This window comes from Lepisosteus oculatus, chromosome 15, assembly GCF_040954835.1.
Source record: "Lepisosteus oculatus isolate fLepOcu1 chromosome 15, fLepOcu1.hap2, whole genome shotgun sequence".
Taxonomy (NCBI): domain Eukaryota; kingdom Metazoa; phylum Chordata; class Actinopteri; order Semionotiformes; family Lepisosteidae; genus Lepisosteus; species Lepisosteus oculatus.
In genome coordinates this window covers 31,485,002-31,502,272 of record NC_090710.1, presented here as the reverse complement: position 1 = coordinate 31,502,272, position 17,271 = coordinate 31,485,002, and the positions used below count along the sequence as shown (strand labels likewise).

The 17,271-nt window shown below is 42.1% G+C and overlaps 1 protein-coding gene across 2 annotated transcripts in view; it reads left to right on the top strand.

Moving 5' to 3' along the window:
- Positions 1–17,271, top strand: part of arhgap20 (Rho GTPase activating protein 20) — a 42,314-nt gene that overhangs the window by 18,921 nt on the left and 6,122 nt on the right. For both annotated transcript variants that reach the window (XM_015364439.2, XM_006639342.3), the window contains exons 3-13: positions 5,880–6,050; positions 7,977–8,126; positions 9,170–9,211; positions 9,412–9,496; positions 10,845–10,922; positions 11,363–11,429; positions 11,709–11,903; positions 12,848–13,026; positions 13,341–13,502; positions 14,538–14,647; positions 14,918–15,107. In XM_015364439.2, the coding sequence (XP_015219925.2) occupies positions 5,880–6,050; positions 7,977–8,126; positions 9,170–9,211; positions 9,412–9,496; positions 10,845–10,922; positions 11,363–11,429; positions 11,709–11,903; positions 12,848–13,026; positions 13,341–13,502; positions 14,538–14,647; positions 14,918–15,107 (1,429 nt within the window). The remainder of the gene's footprint in view (positions 1–5,879; positions 6,051–7,976; positions 8,127–9,169; positions 9,212–9,411; positions 9,497–10,844; positions 10,923–11,362; positions 11,430–11,708; positions 11,904–12,847; positions 13,027–13,340; positions 13,503–14,537; positions 14,648–14,917; positions 15,108–17,271) is intronic.

The following is a 17,271-nucleotide window of genomic DNA, read 5'->3' as shown; positions in this document are numbered from 1 at the left end:
TGCCAGCTGAGACCTGCTGTACTCTAACCCTATCTACTGTAAATGTCAGTGGAAATGTAGAAATTAGTATTATCTTCCACATAGTCATGATTTGGTATAGAAAGATCCCTGAGCCCTTGATTGCTACACTGTTTTCTATACATTTCTCTAATTGTACAAGAAGTGGCGCTGGTCTTTGTGTTTTGAGTATGGCCCGTGATTGGAAAGAGAAAAGCAGAGTGACTGAGGCGGAGTCCGATGTTTGTGTGGTGAGGGCTGCACTGGTAAATGTCTCATAATGTGTAAAAATATTGTGTAAGGCAGTGTCTCATGTGACAAATACTAAATAAAAGCTACAGTGGGCAGGCTGTTACAGTGGTGTAATTTGGCCCAAAACAATTTTAAGAGCAGGCCTCTCTAAGAAAGAGGTCATTGTATGTGTGAGTCAGACGGTTGTGGATTTTTGCCAGTGTAAACAGCACTGAAGGCATCTATGTTTTAGAATTTGAGGAAATGCCGTAGGTTTTCATTAATTGGGCTGCTTCTTGCTTCAGAATTGTTTCTCGTCTGGTTACGTCACGTCTAATTCATGCAATACTTGAAGCAACAAATGAGGGGATACTGAGAATCTGCCTTTGTGATATATGTATACTTTCACTAGGAATAACAACACCCAAGAATGAAGTGTACTGAAAGGATGAAGGAGTGTTTCAGTGAAAATGGGGTTTAATAGGCTTGGCTAGAGGACGAGGAGGCTGGGACCCCCCAGCAGAGTGAGGAGTGTCCCAGGGGCAGCAGCAGAGGAGGAGATGGGCTGGAGGAGGGATACAGGAGACGTGTGTGAGAGGGGGATCTTGTACGGTGTCTATAGTGTTTTAGGAGAGGAAATGACGTGGGGAGTAATACCTGATTACTGACAGCTGAGTCTGATTGAACACGGCTGTTGTCATCCTTCCCGAACTCTCGTTATAAGCTCCATAAATTCAGTTGCCATCTCATGATCCGCATTAGTGTGATTGAATTTTGTTTTAAGACACAGAAGCTGGGTGTCTGGAATCAAAGCCTTTCGGTTATGTTGCAGTTGAGCAAAGCCTGGTGTTAGTGTGTTTCTATGCAGGCTCACGTATGCTTACCTAGTGAGGACGTAATAAAAGAGATATGTGCCCCAGCAATAAATCTTGTCCAGTTCTCTGCTAAAAATCTCTGAACATGCATTAAAATTACAAGTTGCTGGACTCAGATGTTTTCTAGTACATGCCCCATCCACAAAGACAAACTGTTTAACATTTTAAATTTCATGCCTGTAGCATCATTCTCAGGGTGCATATTTCTGCCAAAGGGAGTCTTTCTGGAGAAAGCAGACCACAGCACCTGCCAGTCACCTGCTTTGCTAAGGTACAGCTACAGGACTTCAGACTTTACTCTGCTCTGTGTCTGCTCAAGAGCCTCTCTACCGACCCAACCACCAGATCCAGCACAGCAGCGCTTTGACGCAGGTTAAAACCAGAAAATATGCTAAATCTTCATTCATGTGGCACAAGTGCGTTTCTTGTTGTGGTACAGTATCTCTGTGTCTCTTAAAGAAGGTCAGCAGTGTTATGCACAGACTCCAGTCTAATCACTCTGACCTGAGTTGCTGGTTGTGCAAGCAGCCAGCTCTTGGTTAAGGCTGCCCCTTTGCTCAGCTAGAGACACAGGGAGTCATGTGGAAAATGAGGCTGAAGGTTAACTAACAAAATGAAGGCTGGAGCAGGGAGGGCATTCTTTGACTTTGCAGAATAAATGCTAGATTGTGCCAGTGTAATCTTGGTTGTTGTGTGGTGAAGCAGAAATTAAAACTCACAAAAATGCTAACTTTTTCAAACCCTCAGAGCTCAATTCATAATTATACTGTATGTTTCACTATTCACCTTACATTTCAACTGAAGGGTACTTAAGAAAATAATAAAGACCCTAGAGTAACACGACTGATCATACCGTAAGAGAAGATCGTCTAGCAAGTGCTCCAAAATAAAAAGCAAACCTGAGCTTCAGGATTAATTGCCACTGTGAATGCAGCACTGCACTCTTAATGTTAATACACTATTATTTGTGTCTAATAATCCCTTGTAATGTTAATGTAAATCCTCAGCCATCAGTGGAACTGTAATGCAGTCTACTGTACAGTATGTCACTGCAGGACCGTGGGCTCCAGGGAAATTTCCTTTTTAGGCACATACAGTATATACCTTAGGCTATTGGATTGTAGGAGGAAACTGGAGCACCCAGAGGGTACCTGCATGGACAGGGTGAGACAGAGAGCACCTCAGGTCCAGCTTCGAGCCCAGGGCTCCAGCGCTGTGAAGCAGCAGCACCAACCAGAGAACCAACCTGCCACCCTCATTAGAACCCACCCAGCAGTAACGTAGTTGGAAATAAAGTAAATGTAGTTTTTTCACTATATCTGACTGGTTCAACAGAGGTGGGAGTCGGTGTTTAGCGAGAGGTATTTTGCAGCTGGTGGTTTTCCTAAGAACACAAGAATGGATACAGATGTGAGGGTGCTATTTGGCCTGTCGAGATGATTTGTATCATTTTGGGAGATACTGTACATGATCCTAGTGCGGATGCCCGTGGTGCTCAGCTGATTGCCATTGTCCATTAATCAGTTGACCAGCTTTTAATCTGAGTGCTTGGAAACCTACTTCCTGAAATTGAAAAATTTAATCTTTTGGTCAGCGCTTTAGCAGAAGCCTTCTGAAAACTCTACATACCTCATTCCGCAAGCTTTGTATCCATTATTGTTTTGCTTGGTCGAAGATCTCTAATAAGTTAGTTATGGAAAACCTACCCTTGATAATTCCACTATAGGTGATCCTCTACTTTAATTCTGATTATCGTTGTAGCATAATGTTGCATTTAATGGAAATAAGACATGTAATTATTTTTGTCACCTTTTATATGACTGGGCACGACAATACTCCAGTCGAATGGTGTTACCCTTTTTGACAAACTGCTGGAAGGGTTTTGTAAGTTACCTATGAAATTGAATAATATAATTTTCCTTGAATGCAATTATTAAAATACCATCAGGCCCCAGCAATGAGTTTATCGTCTGTGCTTCTAGTATCCCTTCTGCCTCTTTTGTATAAAATTAAACTCTACCACTGATTTCCATGGCAACGACCAGTCCAGTGGCAACACATGGGTGTGGAACATGTGCAGTAAGTGGTGCTTACTCTTGCTTACAAATTTGTCACCAGAAACCAAAGCCACATGAACGTGTCTGTAAACACACTGCCAAGTAGGGAGGGTGATGGTTGCGTTCAAGCCCGGCTGGGGTCTACAGCCTGTGTCCTGGGCTCGGGTTTCAGATGTTTTTATGGCCTGACCAGGAACACACGAGGCCAGTCCAGAAATCCAGAAACGCACATCTGGTAGAGGGTGACCTCATCCCTCCCAGAACCCCCGTTCCAAAACATGTGTCTGTTTGTGAAAGGAAGCAGAAATGTTGACAGGTTCATATTAAGGGCTGAGGGGTGTGTTAGTCTGTCTAGTTAGCCTCACACTGACGGGTTACCTGGCACCCTGCTGAGACACAGATGCTGTGTGATTTTAAACAGTCTTGCAGTGAATATGTGTACCTTATTTCAGGTTTTGCTCCTTGATTGTTCTGAGATATATCATGAGGTATATCTTGCACACAAGCAGGTGAGAGAGGGGCCCCATCTTGTTCATTTCGTATTTAAGAGCAAGGTGAATCGAAAATGTACTGTAGTCCAGCAAATTCTGAAACAAGTCCAGAGTTAAGGCCTCTATCATATGGTTGGGAAGCAGATAACTGCAAGTCTACAAGTGTACATTAAGAGTTTCCAATTCCTAATCAATTCCTATTCATTCCCTAAATGAATTTCCTAAATTTCCTTTTAGTTCTCTTTTCCTTGTTCCACAGCTGAGTGTGAGACATTCTCCTGGTTTGACCTTGTCTTTTTCCTTTCTGGATTGGATTACAACTCCTCTCACTCTCTGTTGTCTGTTCTCTTAACCAGACCATCTGCTCTGATTATCTGACACCAGGAATCATGTGGCTCTTCTAGTTCTGTTTTATCTACTTTTGTTTCCAATATCCAGTACTGATAGTCGGACAGTTTTTCATGCTTTCATTTTTGCTACAAATACTGTAACACACTTGCATTTTACTTACTTTCAGTTACTTTTTATCAGGGGACTGAATAAATGTGGAGCCAACTGTATATATTTTGTATCCTTTATACAAAAAAATGTTTAAAAGAAAGTCTCCAGGGGTCTCTTTCATCACTTGAAAGTGTTTGGAGATATCTCAGACTGTAAACAGGAAAGGCTAGAATCCTCTAACCACATCCCCGGTTTCTAGGAAAATCGATTTCCACCCCTCGCAAAAACATGGGTCTTTAAAAGAATCGTTTTTAGAAGCCTCACTTTTATCCTGCACATAACCATCCAGCTTGATGAAAGAAGCTGACCAGCTTTCATTCACATTCATCTCAAAATACAAAATACACTGACTGGATTTAGCTGTAAATTCATGAAAAATATATCATGAGGTTTAGCGCTTGTTTCTCAGATACTGTGTTGTTTTTAGCTGTTTACAACCTACTGAGACACAGAAAACCTTCCGGCTTCCAGGCCCACAGGACTGAAGTTGTAAATCGCTGGTCTAGAACATTCTTTGAGCAATACAGAATCTATTTTTATCAATCTTGATTTAAGACCTACATTGAAAATATAGTTTTTTATTCAGTGCCGTGTTTTGGGGCTTCTCTCTCACCCCTGTTGCACACAGACAACATCGTCTGCTGTAGGTGTTGCACATGATTAAAGGCTCAGACCCTGAAACACACCTGAGCCTTGGATAAAGCTGGGAATCATGGATAGACTTTCTATATATACTGTATAAAAGGATTACCAGTCAACCCCTGCAATGGAAATAACCTTGTTAGAGCAACACTGTTACTCTTGTCACCTACTTTCATAAATCACCCTATTTCGTGGCCATTGCACAAGAGTTTTCACTGCTCTCCAAAAGGTGCTGAACAAACAACATACTGTAGCTATAAATCTGTGTAAAAATTCAGCATAATGATATACTTACATTAACTAATCTGTGTACAATACTCTGTTTCATTCATTCGGTTTCTCAGTGATGTCTGCAAGGACAAGGACATTGGATGTCTGGATGAAGGAATTAATATGTTCTGTGTAATTTTTATAAAATTATATTTTTTTAAGAAAAGCATATTACAGTATAGAAATATCATCAACAGGTACTGTTCAGTATGCTCTTACTGATACATAATCTTCATTTAGTGATGCTTTGTAATGTCACCTAGACTTTTTTTTTACTTTGTATCTTCCCAGTTTTTGAACAGCTTATGCAGGAGAAGCGATAGTTTAGGCTGCATTTCATTAAAACTTTCCCCAAAGATACAGTAAGAGCAAGCTAGTGTATAAAGGAGGAATATGTACGTCGCACTAAGCGTTTGAAGGCAAAAACTTCTTCAAAAAAAAACTATTTAGAACTACTGTACATAAATGTATGTTCAGAAAATACATTAACTGACAAATTATGGGATAAAATGTACTGAAAAATAAGAGCTACCAAGAACCACAGGACATACAGTACTAAGTTGGAATGTGATGTGGAAAAAATGCTTTCTTTAAAGTGACAGTGGTTTCTTTATCAAATTAAGAATGAATAAAAAAGAAAGATTTTTGATTTGATCCTTTCAGGACTTAGTAAAAAAGTAAAAAATTATGGAGAGCTTTCTTTTAAAATCGTCATGCTTTGAGCACTGGGTGCTTCTATCAATGGTGTCAAATTTCATCGGTTGCTTTTTTCCAGCACAATATTTACATTTGCTATCATCTGGGCCTTTTTTTAGGGAAAGCTGCCTGTCTCCCATCAGCCCAGACAGCTGTCCCCTGGTCCAGTCCTTCCTCTCTCCAGCACGAGTGTTTGTTATGGATGGACATGTCCAGCTGAAGACCGGACTGCAGACACAGGAGAGACACCTCTTCCTCTTCAATGACATTCTGGTCATCGCAAAGTCCAAGTACGTTCGACAAAATTCCCATTCTAGATACAGAGTACAGTAGCTGTGACCATGTGAAACTGGAGCTGTTGTGTGAAATAAAAATCCATTATTTAAAATACAGCGTAGAGTTTAGACTTTATTTATGGAATAGTGGCTTCAGAGGTTTGGACTCTTTAAAACAAGTCGTCAAACTATTTTGCTTCACCAGAAGAGGACTTTGGACTTTGTATCAGTGCTCTCAGAGAGGATTCAGTGCTTCAGTTTCTGCGGAGCTTGCAGAATCACGTTACAGACTGCAGGTTACTGAGATGAGCGCGAATCATATCCCTTTCTTCTGTTTTTGTAAAGAGCAGCAAATCCTGCTCGGGGCTGCTACTATGTACCAGACTGCTGTGACCCTGAGCCATCAGCAAGCTGAATTTTATATATTCAATTCAAATCTAAAGATTGTATTCACCCCTTCCGCCAGGGCAGCACGCATTGAAGCACACAAAACATTCCAAATCCTACTGGTAAGAAAACAGCGGCGCAACATGCCGAAAAGAATAAAAAATTAACAAAAACAGAATAAGATCTGCAAAGTGATGGAGAGTTACAAAGCGCATGTGCATTTCAAGAGCACATGACATGGTACAAAATGAAATAGCAATCAATCCATTCGATGTTTAAGAACATGTTAAAGTACACGTACACTTGCAGAAGAGGTCCTGTCCAACAGAGATCATATCGATATATATCTAGTATACATGATTTTCAAACAACGGGGTTTTGTTTGGATGGGATTTTGCCTAGTCCTCAGACAGGGCTCAGTGCAGATGCTCTTTCAGAAGGCTGATGTTTCGCTGGTCTGTAAAGGCCACTTGACCCCTCTAGCCTGTTCAGTGTGCGCTGACTGGGAATCACGGAACCACCTACTCATCATCTGACGTTGGTTTTAAACATACTCCCCTGGTCTCGCTGTGCCTCCATTAATCAGGATGAAAATCAGAAGAGAAAAACAACACACAAAGTATTGAAATTCTGTCAGGAGTCTCCCACAGATACTAAATGTTTTCAGACGATGCAAACAGCTCTCTGCGTGTTGCCATAACAAGTGTCAAAGTTTATGTCTCAGACTCTAAAGCTGTTATACTATTTCGTAACTACCTGTTTGGTCCTTTAAGGTTGCGTTGTCCCTTTTATTACGCTATAAATGTCATGAAAAACATACTGTACAACACACACAGTTTCACAGCACTCCTGGCTCCAAGGTTGCTGTTTTATGAGTTTGATGCTAAACCTTTACTGTTGTAAACGCAGTGCTATATGGGAATGGCACAAGTGCAGTAATGCTGTAATTGATTGTTCAGGTTGCTCAGAAGAATAAGAACTTAGGTCTGCTACTGTGTAACTGAATGCAAAGCACAGGTGTGGGATAGAAAACATTCATAATGTTTGCTGGTGTTGTTTCTAAGGTGTCTTCAGCAGTAACCTGCTATGTGTCTCACTTGACTCTCACTGGAGAAAACCTTCGGCTGTTACCTGGATGGTGTGACCTGTACTCAGATATCGCACTGCCCTAGTGGGCCTGGAGCAGGCAGATACACTCCCTAGTGATGTTCATCAGCGACGATCAGGTGCCTCTGTTTAATAGACCCGCAGAGAAGCACTGGGCTGAGAGTGACTTGAACAATGTGAAAGAAAGAAGATGAAGAGGATTTTTGTTTTGTTTTTTTGTCTAACAGTTGACAATAAAGGGAAGCATGAATTTCAATAGTCCCGCTACACAGGTGCAGTGGTTTACTTTTTGTGTATCATATCAATCATAGCTACTCTCATAGCTGTTTTCCTAACCATTGAACTCCTGCAAAGTCCACTTCTTTTGAAAGACAGAACTTTAGCTTCTCTTGAGTTCGGCTCACTTATTGACAGCATTGTGTGATAAAGCCGGACTGCTGTTTGCAGGTCCACCTCACACTTCAAGCTGAAGAATCGTGTCCGTCTCAGCGAGATGTGGATAGCGTCCTGCATGGAGGAGGTGTGTGAGGGCAGTACCAGCCCTGAGCGCTCGTTTGTCATGGGCTGGCCAACCACGAACTGCGTGGCCACGTTCAGGTGGGAGTCTGCTTTGATATGGTATAGTTCAAGTGGTATGTACTGTATGTACTGTATGTATTTCTCTTGAGTTGTTCATGTAATGCAGAAAGTTAATAGGTTGCTTTTTCCTTTGAAATAAGTTACTGAGTGTAATGCATCGCTGCTGGAGATGGTAAAGCAGCAACATGTTTTTGGGAAATGCACCCAAGAGCAGGCACCCAGCAGTGAGTGAGCAGCACGGTGTTGGCAGCCAGCCCATGGAGACAGACCAGGCAAGCGCAGTCCAGGCAAACGCAATCCAGAGCTGTAAACAGGGACAAGCAAAGCTCAAAACCAAGAGACAGAATACAGAGCACCAGAGGAGAGTCCAGAGAGTAAAGAGAGTGAAGGCAAAGCAGGGTCCAGAATCCAGGGAGCAAACACAGATAGAACTCCAGAATTCGGGGCAAAGCTGGAGATGGACCCTATGACAGAGTTCCTGATCACAGCCAGATCACAGCTTACTGTATATAGTCTTCAACCACCTGAGGCAGGCCTGGTGGATAACTGCCTCCAGGTGGTATGAGACTCCTGTTGAATTAATTACCATGGTAACCGGCACTGAATGACAAGCGGCCTGCTATGATGTGAATATTCCCCGCCTCTCATTTGCAGTGACAAGCATGACACTGACTCTCCTCCCCTCAACTTAGTGCACATTTTGAACAGGGAGAGAAGGCAGTCCTTAAAGTAAGCCCAATCCTACCTCAAGACACCAGACAGAACCGTGTTTGCAGACTGGTATTAGACATTCATAAGAGGGGAATTAATCTAACATATTGTGTTTAAAATCTGTGATGTACAGTACTAACAGCAAAATCATTATTTGAAATGCCAAAAGAACTGTTAGTGAAAAGGCTAGGAAAGATTATTTTATGCCTGTACAAGAACATTATTTTTGTATCTGTTCAAAAATTATGAAGACTAAAGATTTATACAGTATGAATATGCAGTATGTAAGCACAAAAGTTATTTTATCTTTAACTATGCTCCTGTTATAACCTCAGTATTCTTTTTTTCAGTTCCACAGAACAGAAGGAAAAATGGCTTTCCTTTATGATGAGGTAATGTCATTTCAAATGAGTATGTAACACTAACAATATAAATGTTCTGTGCATGAATTCTGAGTGATCAGACGCCATGGATGAATGTGCTGGTGATTTGTGTATTTGCCGGTTAAGTGTTCAGTATGTAGGTTTGATATCTTGGACTCTCAAAGAGTGTTCAATTCATAACAAATACATTTGTATTTTTTTTTCAAAAGCCGAATCAAAGAAGAAAAAGAAAAAGATGATCCCAAAACAATCCCTTTAAAAATATTTCCTAAAGACATCGGAAACTGTGCATATGTAAGTACATAGAAGTGATATTGACTTTACCCAACCTTTAGAAATATGCAAGTAAAAGCACACAATTTCTTTTCATCATTTTTAGTTTTTGAATTTAGTTTGATGTAAAAATGATATCCACATTTGTGTTTGCCTGTATTGTATCTGCAGTAAATCCTATATTGGTTTGAGCAAGCTGAAGTCCACATAGAGCCTTTTACTTGCTTGGTTCTTGGTAAAGAAATCATAAGATTTTCACCTGCACAGCCACAACAATGAACCCTTTGCTGGTTGTGACTCTTTTGTGGCTACTGACCTCTTAAAACCCCTTAATCTGTACTGAGGGGGAATGTGCTCATTCAGCCTGAAGAAATCCACGAGCTCGACTGTCTCCTGATTATCGGGAAAGGCTTGAACAACATTAGGCCAGCACTGCCCCCAGACTGCCAAGTCCGTCACCAAGGCAAGGTGCTTTTGAGCTTTTTCCAAGGGTGAGCAGCAGATGGAAAAGTTGCCTACAGAATCTGGCGATCTGCTCTTGATCTGTTCCTTGCTCTTCAGCCCCTAGGGTGACTTGAAAAATAACCGTACTTTCCCAACATAATCCAAGTCTGCAATACTGGAAGTGAAACAGTAGAACAGCATTTCCCCATCACTGCAGGCTTTCGCTATAAAACACATCACAGATTTCCGTATAGTTCTGAGTGGCTTGGAGGGCATAGTTCTTAAAAAGCTCTTCAAATTTTTCCCAGTAGAGTACACAGCAGTTGTAAAATTACTGAACAAATTAAATACAGTAGGTAATAGCACTACTCTCAATGCAATTTTTTGTAATATGTTATGTAATATTTTTCGTATTATTTATACTTATTTGTATGATTGATGATGACAATGATCCTGTATCTGATGGGTATATTTTATATTTAAAACTGCAACTTCAAATAAGTTTTTGATATTCCCTTATAAAGTCAAATACGTTGTTAAAAAAACTAAATTCGCGTCCATTTGTTGATTTCTACGTTTAAGTCAATTAGAAAAAAAGGCACAGAATGTGAAATGAGCAGATTAAATGCAGTAATATGGGTAATGATTATACAGAGTGGTCGCTGTGAAAAAGGAAATTTACTGGAGCATACGTGTGGATATTAGAGACTTGACATAACTCTCCAGGAGAAGCCAGGGTTCCTTTGTGATTTGTTGGGGTTGAACAATAGTTTTTCTCTGAACTGGTGGTTTCATAGCCTTTTTGTAGAGGTGATCTTCCTTTCTTGTCATGTGCCTCGTTAGTGTGTGAATCCAAGCTTCACGTGTTTCGAGTGTTCATTTATTTTGTCGTTTTCTTCTTCTTTCGTTTCTCCCCCTCCCTCAGTCCAAGACTCTAGCAGTCGGCAACACCGACTCGGCCACTGAGGTCATCAAGATGGCCCTGCAGCAGTTCGGAATTACGGTGGGTTTTTTCCTCTCTCTCTCTCCTTCTCTTTCGCTCTCTTTTGTCCTCTCTCCCTTTTTCGTTAACAGCCTCAATACCACCTCGCTATTAACTGGTAAATGTTAAGATCCCCCTGAAATACCTCAACAGCATCACTTCTGATTGCAGCGGCCCCCTTTCACGTTTGCAGTGCATTGAAACAAACCAGGCACTGGGTGTTTCTGAAGGGCCTGGTAAGATCAGGTTCAGTATATACAAGCCTGAAGTGGCTAGCAGATTGTCTTCAGCTGTGTGCTCCAGCCAACTTCACTGAGCCATCACACGGCTCAGATACGTTCAGGTAACATCTTCTGTCTGGGCTGCAACGTAAGAAGAGCCTCTCGGCTGGGTGTTGGGGCCACTCTCGATCTGAGGTGTTGAAGCGAGCCTCACATTTCTTTTCCTCTTTTCCCTGACAGGGCTGTGTGAAAGACTACCGGCTGTGGGTGAGCTCAAGCAAGGAGGATGCACCTTATCCCCTGATTGGTGAGTCTGCAGGAGACCTTTAGAAATGTTACAGGAACCTTTTCATGATGCTAGCTAGCCAGATCACTGGTTGCAAGAATACACTTCTGTGGGTGTGTTCCAGACTTCCACAACCCCTCTCTTCATGCTTAAATCCACTTTCCCATACTTTCCTCTTGTATCGTATGGTTTGTGATTCGCTGGGGGTTCTGATTCCTGTTGTGTGGTTGTTTGGACAGCGGGGATGGGGATGGATTTTCGACAGGGCGTCAGTCTCCCTCCCTCTCTCTCCCCTCACAGGACACGAATATCCATTCAGCATCAGAATGAGTCACATTCGAGAGCCCATGTCCCAGTCACCCACAGCAGGAGGCAGGGGTGCCACTTCCCCTCCAGACCTGCAGGGGGCTCTGCTCCTGGAGCAGCTGCCTTCGGAGGCACCGTGCCATTTCATTCTGAAGTCCAGCCATGCGGCCACGTGCCAGCAGTTAACAGGTAAGTCTCCCTCACTCAGCCGCCCTGATGAAGACTGATCACGTGTTCGAGGTCACCGACAGAGAGAGAAAGAACTGCAGTCAGATTCTGTTGCTGACTGTTCCAGTGGACGTGTGGCTCTCTAATGATGTAGCTTTAACCCTGGGCTGAAACTCTTCTAAGTGTACGATATTGAATTACATACATTTGCAATTATTTTTTTATTTATTAACATCTTAGTACATTTTTAGGTTTCTCTTGACTTTCTGCAGGGGTTCTTACAGGGCATGCAAGTGCGATGTGCAGGAATTGGGATAGAGCATAGATGTTTTTATGTGCACATAGAGCTCACATCTCACGAGTGGCGGAAAGACGTTCACAGTACGTGCAAGATGATTTTGTGAGCACACGGGCGGTGAGGTCATGTTTAGATGTCTAAATCATGCACTGTGCATCCCAGGAAAATGAATGGGTGAACAAAATGCGGTGCTTACTGTAAGGCAGTTAGAAAAGCACCACAGCCTCAGAGCGTCAAAATACAACATTTTCTTTTAATCACCTGAGCTGGCACCGTGCGCAGAGGTGGAAATAAGGTCGCTTGAAATGACACGGGATTCGGTATTGAACGGCATGTGTGAGCCAGCGTCTCCCATCAGCAGATCTCCTTTCCTTCACGTGGAAATACTTCACAGCGGCCGGGTGTTTACTGGCTTTAGCTTCCCTGTGCTGCGGATTCCTTTCCTACCGCCAAACACAGACAAGCAGACGGGATTTATAAAAAACAAACAAACAGAAGGCTTGTCTTATTCTCCAAAGACACGGCACATTCTGGAAACCAAATGGTAACATTGAGGCTGTAGAATGTGTGTGTGTGTGTGTGTGTGTGTGTGTGTGTGTGTGTGTGTGTGTGTGTGTGTGTGTGTCGCTCCCCCAGATGAAAGCCGCCTTTTTCCTCTTTCCCTCAGAGCCCAGCCAAAAGCCCTTGAAGAGGAAGAGGTCGATTATAAACTGGGCCTTCTGGCGCGGCTCTGCCACCCAGCTTGACACCCTGCCTGTGTCTCCCACTTCCCCCAGCCCCGGGAGGCTGTTCGGTCTCCCGCTGAGTGCCGTCTGCGAGGACGACAGCCTGCCCAAGCCAGTCATGGTAAGCAGGCTTCAGGTGACTGAGAGGGAGCAGAGGGTCCTTCCCAGCTAGGATTGTATCCAAGCTGCCAGGTTGTACAGCATTTCATTCGGCTTAGTGTTTCATTACCGTTCGAGGGTTTGTTAATACAGTCCATTTCTCGGTCTTTGCAGACTCGGCAAGTCAACTTAAGAAATAACAGGAAAGTGTTTAACGCTGCTGTACTGTATGTCATTGACGGTATATGAAGGTCACAGTTCGTTGCGATAAGCACCGGTCACTGGCCTGAGAGGTGTTAAGTTCTGTGGGATCCTCGTCTCTCTCTTCCCTCGCAGGACATGCTGTGCTTCCTGTTTCAAGAGGGGCCGTTCACAAGAGGCATTCTCCGCCGCTCGGCCAACGCCAGGGCCTGCCGCGAGCTGAGGGACAAGCTGAACTCGGGAGAGGACGTGCTCTTGAGCCGGGAGTCGATATTCGTGACAGCAGCAGTGTTCAAGGTGACAGACTGCGCTTTCGCCCTGCGGCGCGGGTTTGTGTGAAGAGCAGACTGGAAAGAGTGCAAGATGAAATGCTGTAGTTACATCTATGGACAGTTCCTAGCAGCTGTATTTTCATTTTTATATACTGGCATCTGCTGTACATTTTTACCAACAAAAGAACTGAACACCGTCTGAAAAACTACAGTCACTATATTGATATGATAGTGACAAAAGCCCCTTTTATTTTCTGTTGGAATATTATGTTAGTATTCCATAAAAGTCCTAAAAAAAAGGGGGCAGATTGTAATTCCTGCCAAAATGAAGTGTGCTCAGTGATACGTTTGCTGGAACGTCTTCTAAAGAAAGAGTGTTGGAGAATAATAATTTTGTTTAAAATATTTACTTACATATAAAGGAAATCAAAGACAAACTTCATCCTTTCTAAACTCGCTAACTTGCAGAATCTTACCCTGTATAGCTGTATAGCTTCTGGGTGGCTCTGCTTCATCCGTGCCTGATATCCTGCAGCAGTCTCTAGCATTCCGTATATCACACTGGACGTTTCTGGTATTTGGCTTTTAATAAATCACTTGTTTGTTGTGCTATATTGCGGGTGGCAAAGCTCTTTAAGAAGACGGAAAGTGCTTACAACTTTATTCATTATTTATTGCTCGTCCAGGAGATCGTTAATTTGGGCGTATCTGAAGTCATCAGAAAAAAAAAGCTCACAAATGTAATCTTGGCAGTAGGAGTGCAACGCATTAAGTGGACATAATGGAGACCTGCTGCCAGTCTGCTGTGTTGCTCATCTTCCCTTTCCACTCCGAGCAGTGGAGTAACTCGGGTGTTTTCCACTTGTTTCACCGAATACACCGGCAATGCTCTTCCTCAACCGGTGTCTTAGTAGGACTTCCTCTCCAGCAGCCACACGCAGTGCAGTCTTGCGTGTCCGAACCCTGATCCGTAGTCAGGTCTCCCTGCTGCCCTGACGGTGGTGTCAGCGGTGGGATTGGGAATGCTGAGTGTCACACATGGCCGTTCCCCATCCCACAGGACTTCCTGCGCAACATTCCTGGCAGCCTGCTGTCGCTGGAGCTCTACGACAGGTGGGTCAGCGTGATGGACCAGGGGCGTGACGAGCAGAGGATCCGGGCCACGCAGAGGTAACCGCACAGGGGAGTCCCTCTCCACAGACACGCCGCTCGTCTAGGCAGGTCTAGATACCACACAGGCAAGAGTTCGAAGAGCATGCGTCGTAGTCTGAAGTCGTTGCTGCAAAGATAAAATGCAGAAAAAGCTTCATTTTCTTAGGCTGCTCGAATGTGGACTGCCACTAAGGATTGAGTGTTACCAAACGTTTTTTTTTGTGTGTGTGGAGCTTTGCTCAAGATGGGCTGTGCACGTGTTAAGCGGTGTGTGTTGTTATTCTGTAGCCTCATGGAAGAACTTCCAAAAGAAAACATGCTCCTGTTAAGGCACCTGTTCGGAGTCCTTCACTGCATTGAGAAGAACTCTGCAGAGAATCAGATGAACGCGTTCAACCTGGCCGTGTGCATCGCTCCCAGCATGCTTTGGGCTCCTGCGCCAGCCAGCCCGGAGGGCGAAAGCGAAGGAACCAAGAAGGTGAGAATTTAAAGATGCAGTAGTTTTTCAATTCAATTCAATTCAACTTTATTGTCATTAAACTTACACAGGTGCATAGTATAATGAAAAGTGTTTCTCATTAGTCACTCAGGTGCAGTATATAAATAGGACAGAAGATAAGACAATAGACAGTTACACAATAGCAATAACAGTAACATGTAATAACATAACATAAATAACATGTAATCAAGTAATCCGTATTTTGGCCGTATATGTCTGTAGAACATCCCCCGCCATCACAGTGCCTCCGAAAACAGTTTAAAACCCATTTAATCAAATCTAAAGTAAATCCTCAACTTTTAACACTCACAGTACAGGTAGCCGGTCCGGCAGTGGCTGGAACGGGATGAAGTGAACATGTTTCTGTTTGTCTGTCAGTTTGCAACGTTTGTAGCTGTGGTGATAATTTCATTGATCAAATGAGGGGACAGGACCCGGGTATCACTATAGAGAGTGCTAGATGTAAAATTAAGATATATACAAAAAGGCTAACAGACTCCAGAAAGAGTATACGTTCGACTGTTTTTTGTGATCATTCTTTTAAAGTATTTTAAAGCTTAGGCTGTTTTTTTTTTTGTTTTAAACCTTTTTGTTTGCAGTCAAGGTCATTTATGATAACTGGTTGATTTAGGAAAGATACATCCATTGTGTATCGTTTCCACAAATTTAAGCCTTTCGCTGATAGGACTGCGGTGCATTTGCGTCATTCGCCCTGAGACGTGTCACAGAGCGTTTTTCTTTTTTATTGCACGCCGAAGAGTGTTTACATTTTTGTGGAATTTGAAATTCAGACCCATATAAAGCTATTAAAAGGTTTCCTTTGCATTCCTGAGGACACTGCTCCTCTCATAAATTCAATGTAAAACAGTTTTGCACATTTTTTAGAATATTCCAATTTGAAAAAAAAACAGGAAATGTTTATAGTTGGGAAAATATGATCCAACTATGTTTCTTGTGGACACACAGCAGCCAGAGACTTAAATATTTCTCTGGGTTTCAATGATTTTGATTGAATAAAACATGTTACATTCAACATCAGTAGTCTTATTTATTTGTTTTATATTCATTTTAAATATTGTTCTAGTGAACCTGGGCTGCTTGGGAGTCCCAGGTTAATGAAATGCACTTTGTGTCTGCTAGACCTTCACAATTGTCTGAAGCTTGAAGCTTTTGAATCCTGATACTTTACTGTGAAATAGGATCTTATACTCCTAAAAGTGTTAGTGGCTTTTGAAAAATAGTAGTTTTAATAACTGTGATTGGATAGTATTTTAAAACACGACTATGCTGAGATTATGGCTCTGACTCATCACAGAAAAGCAAAGCTGTTGTAAAATACTTGTGGCCATTTGAAAAACCATCTTTTTCATAGACTGCACATTTCAGGGGATCCTTCGTCATCAATAGTGCATTATTAAAATATCTAACGTATGTGTATGAGATACTGTCTTGTGACAAAGGGTTTACTATATGTGATGTTCTTGTAAAGAAGGAAGACGATTAACAACAGTAAAAAGAGAAGAGAAAAATCAGAACAACAAATGATTTCTTTGAGATTGATGTGTAAAAACTGTTTCCAAGTCAAAACCATGAAACAGTGTTTGAAAATACAAATCACTGTGACAAGTTATGGAAGAAACATTTGAAGAGCTGAATTATAAATCCCTAAATTGAAAATAGAAGGTTACAAACATCAGCTAGTTACTTTCATAAATCTGTAACAAGACAGCATGTCTGACTTCATAATGGTTCTCTGTGGAATGGTGGCCTGAATAAAGAGGCATATATAAATACATTCCTTTTGCAGGTGTGTTGGAGTTAACAATGAAGAATACTTCCAATTGATTAGCCCTCTTTTTTCATGCCTCTCAGAATACAGTATATAACGTGTTTCAAGACAGTAACATGATCTGAGATTTCAAAGTTTGATGAGGGGGTCTGTAATTTTAAAAAGAAGGATAGTATTTGTGGTATTTACTGTACATCATTTATCTAGTGCTACAGTACATTTCAAGAAAATACTGGTGTTATTATAACTCTTAAAAGATGTGGGACAACACTCCTTTTTCAGTTGCATTCTGCCAAGAGTTTTCTACTAATGTTTACCAGCACATTTTTAAATACTCTAGACTTTTTTTTAAAG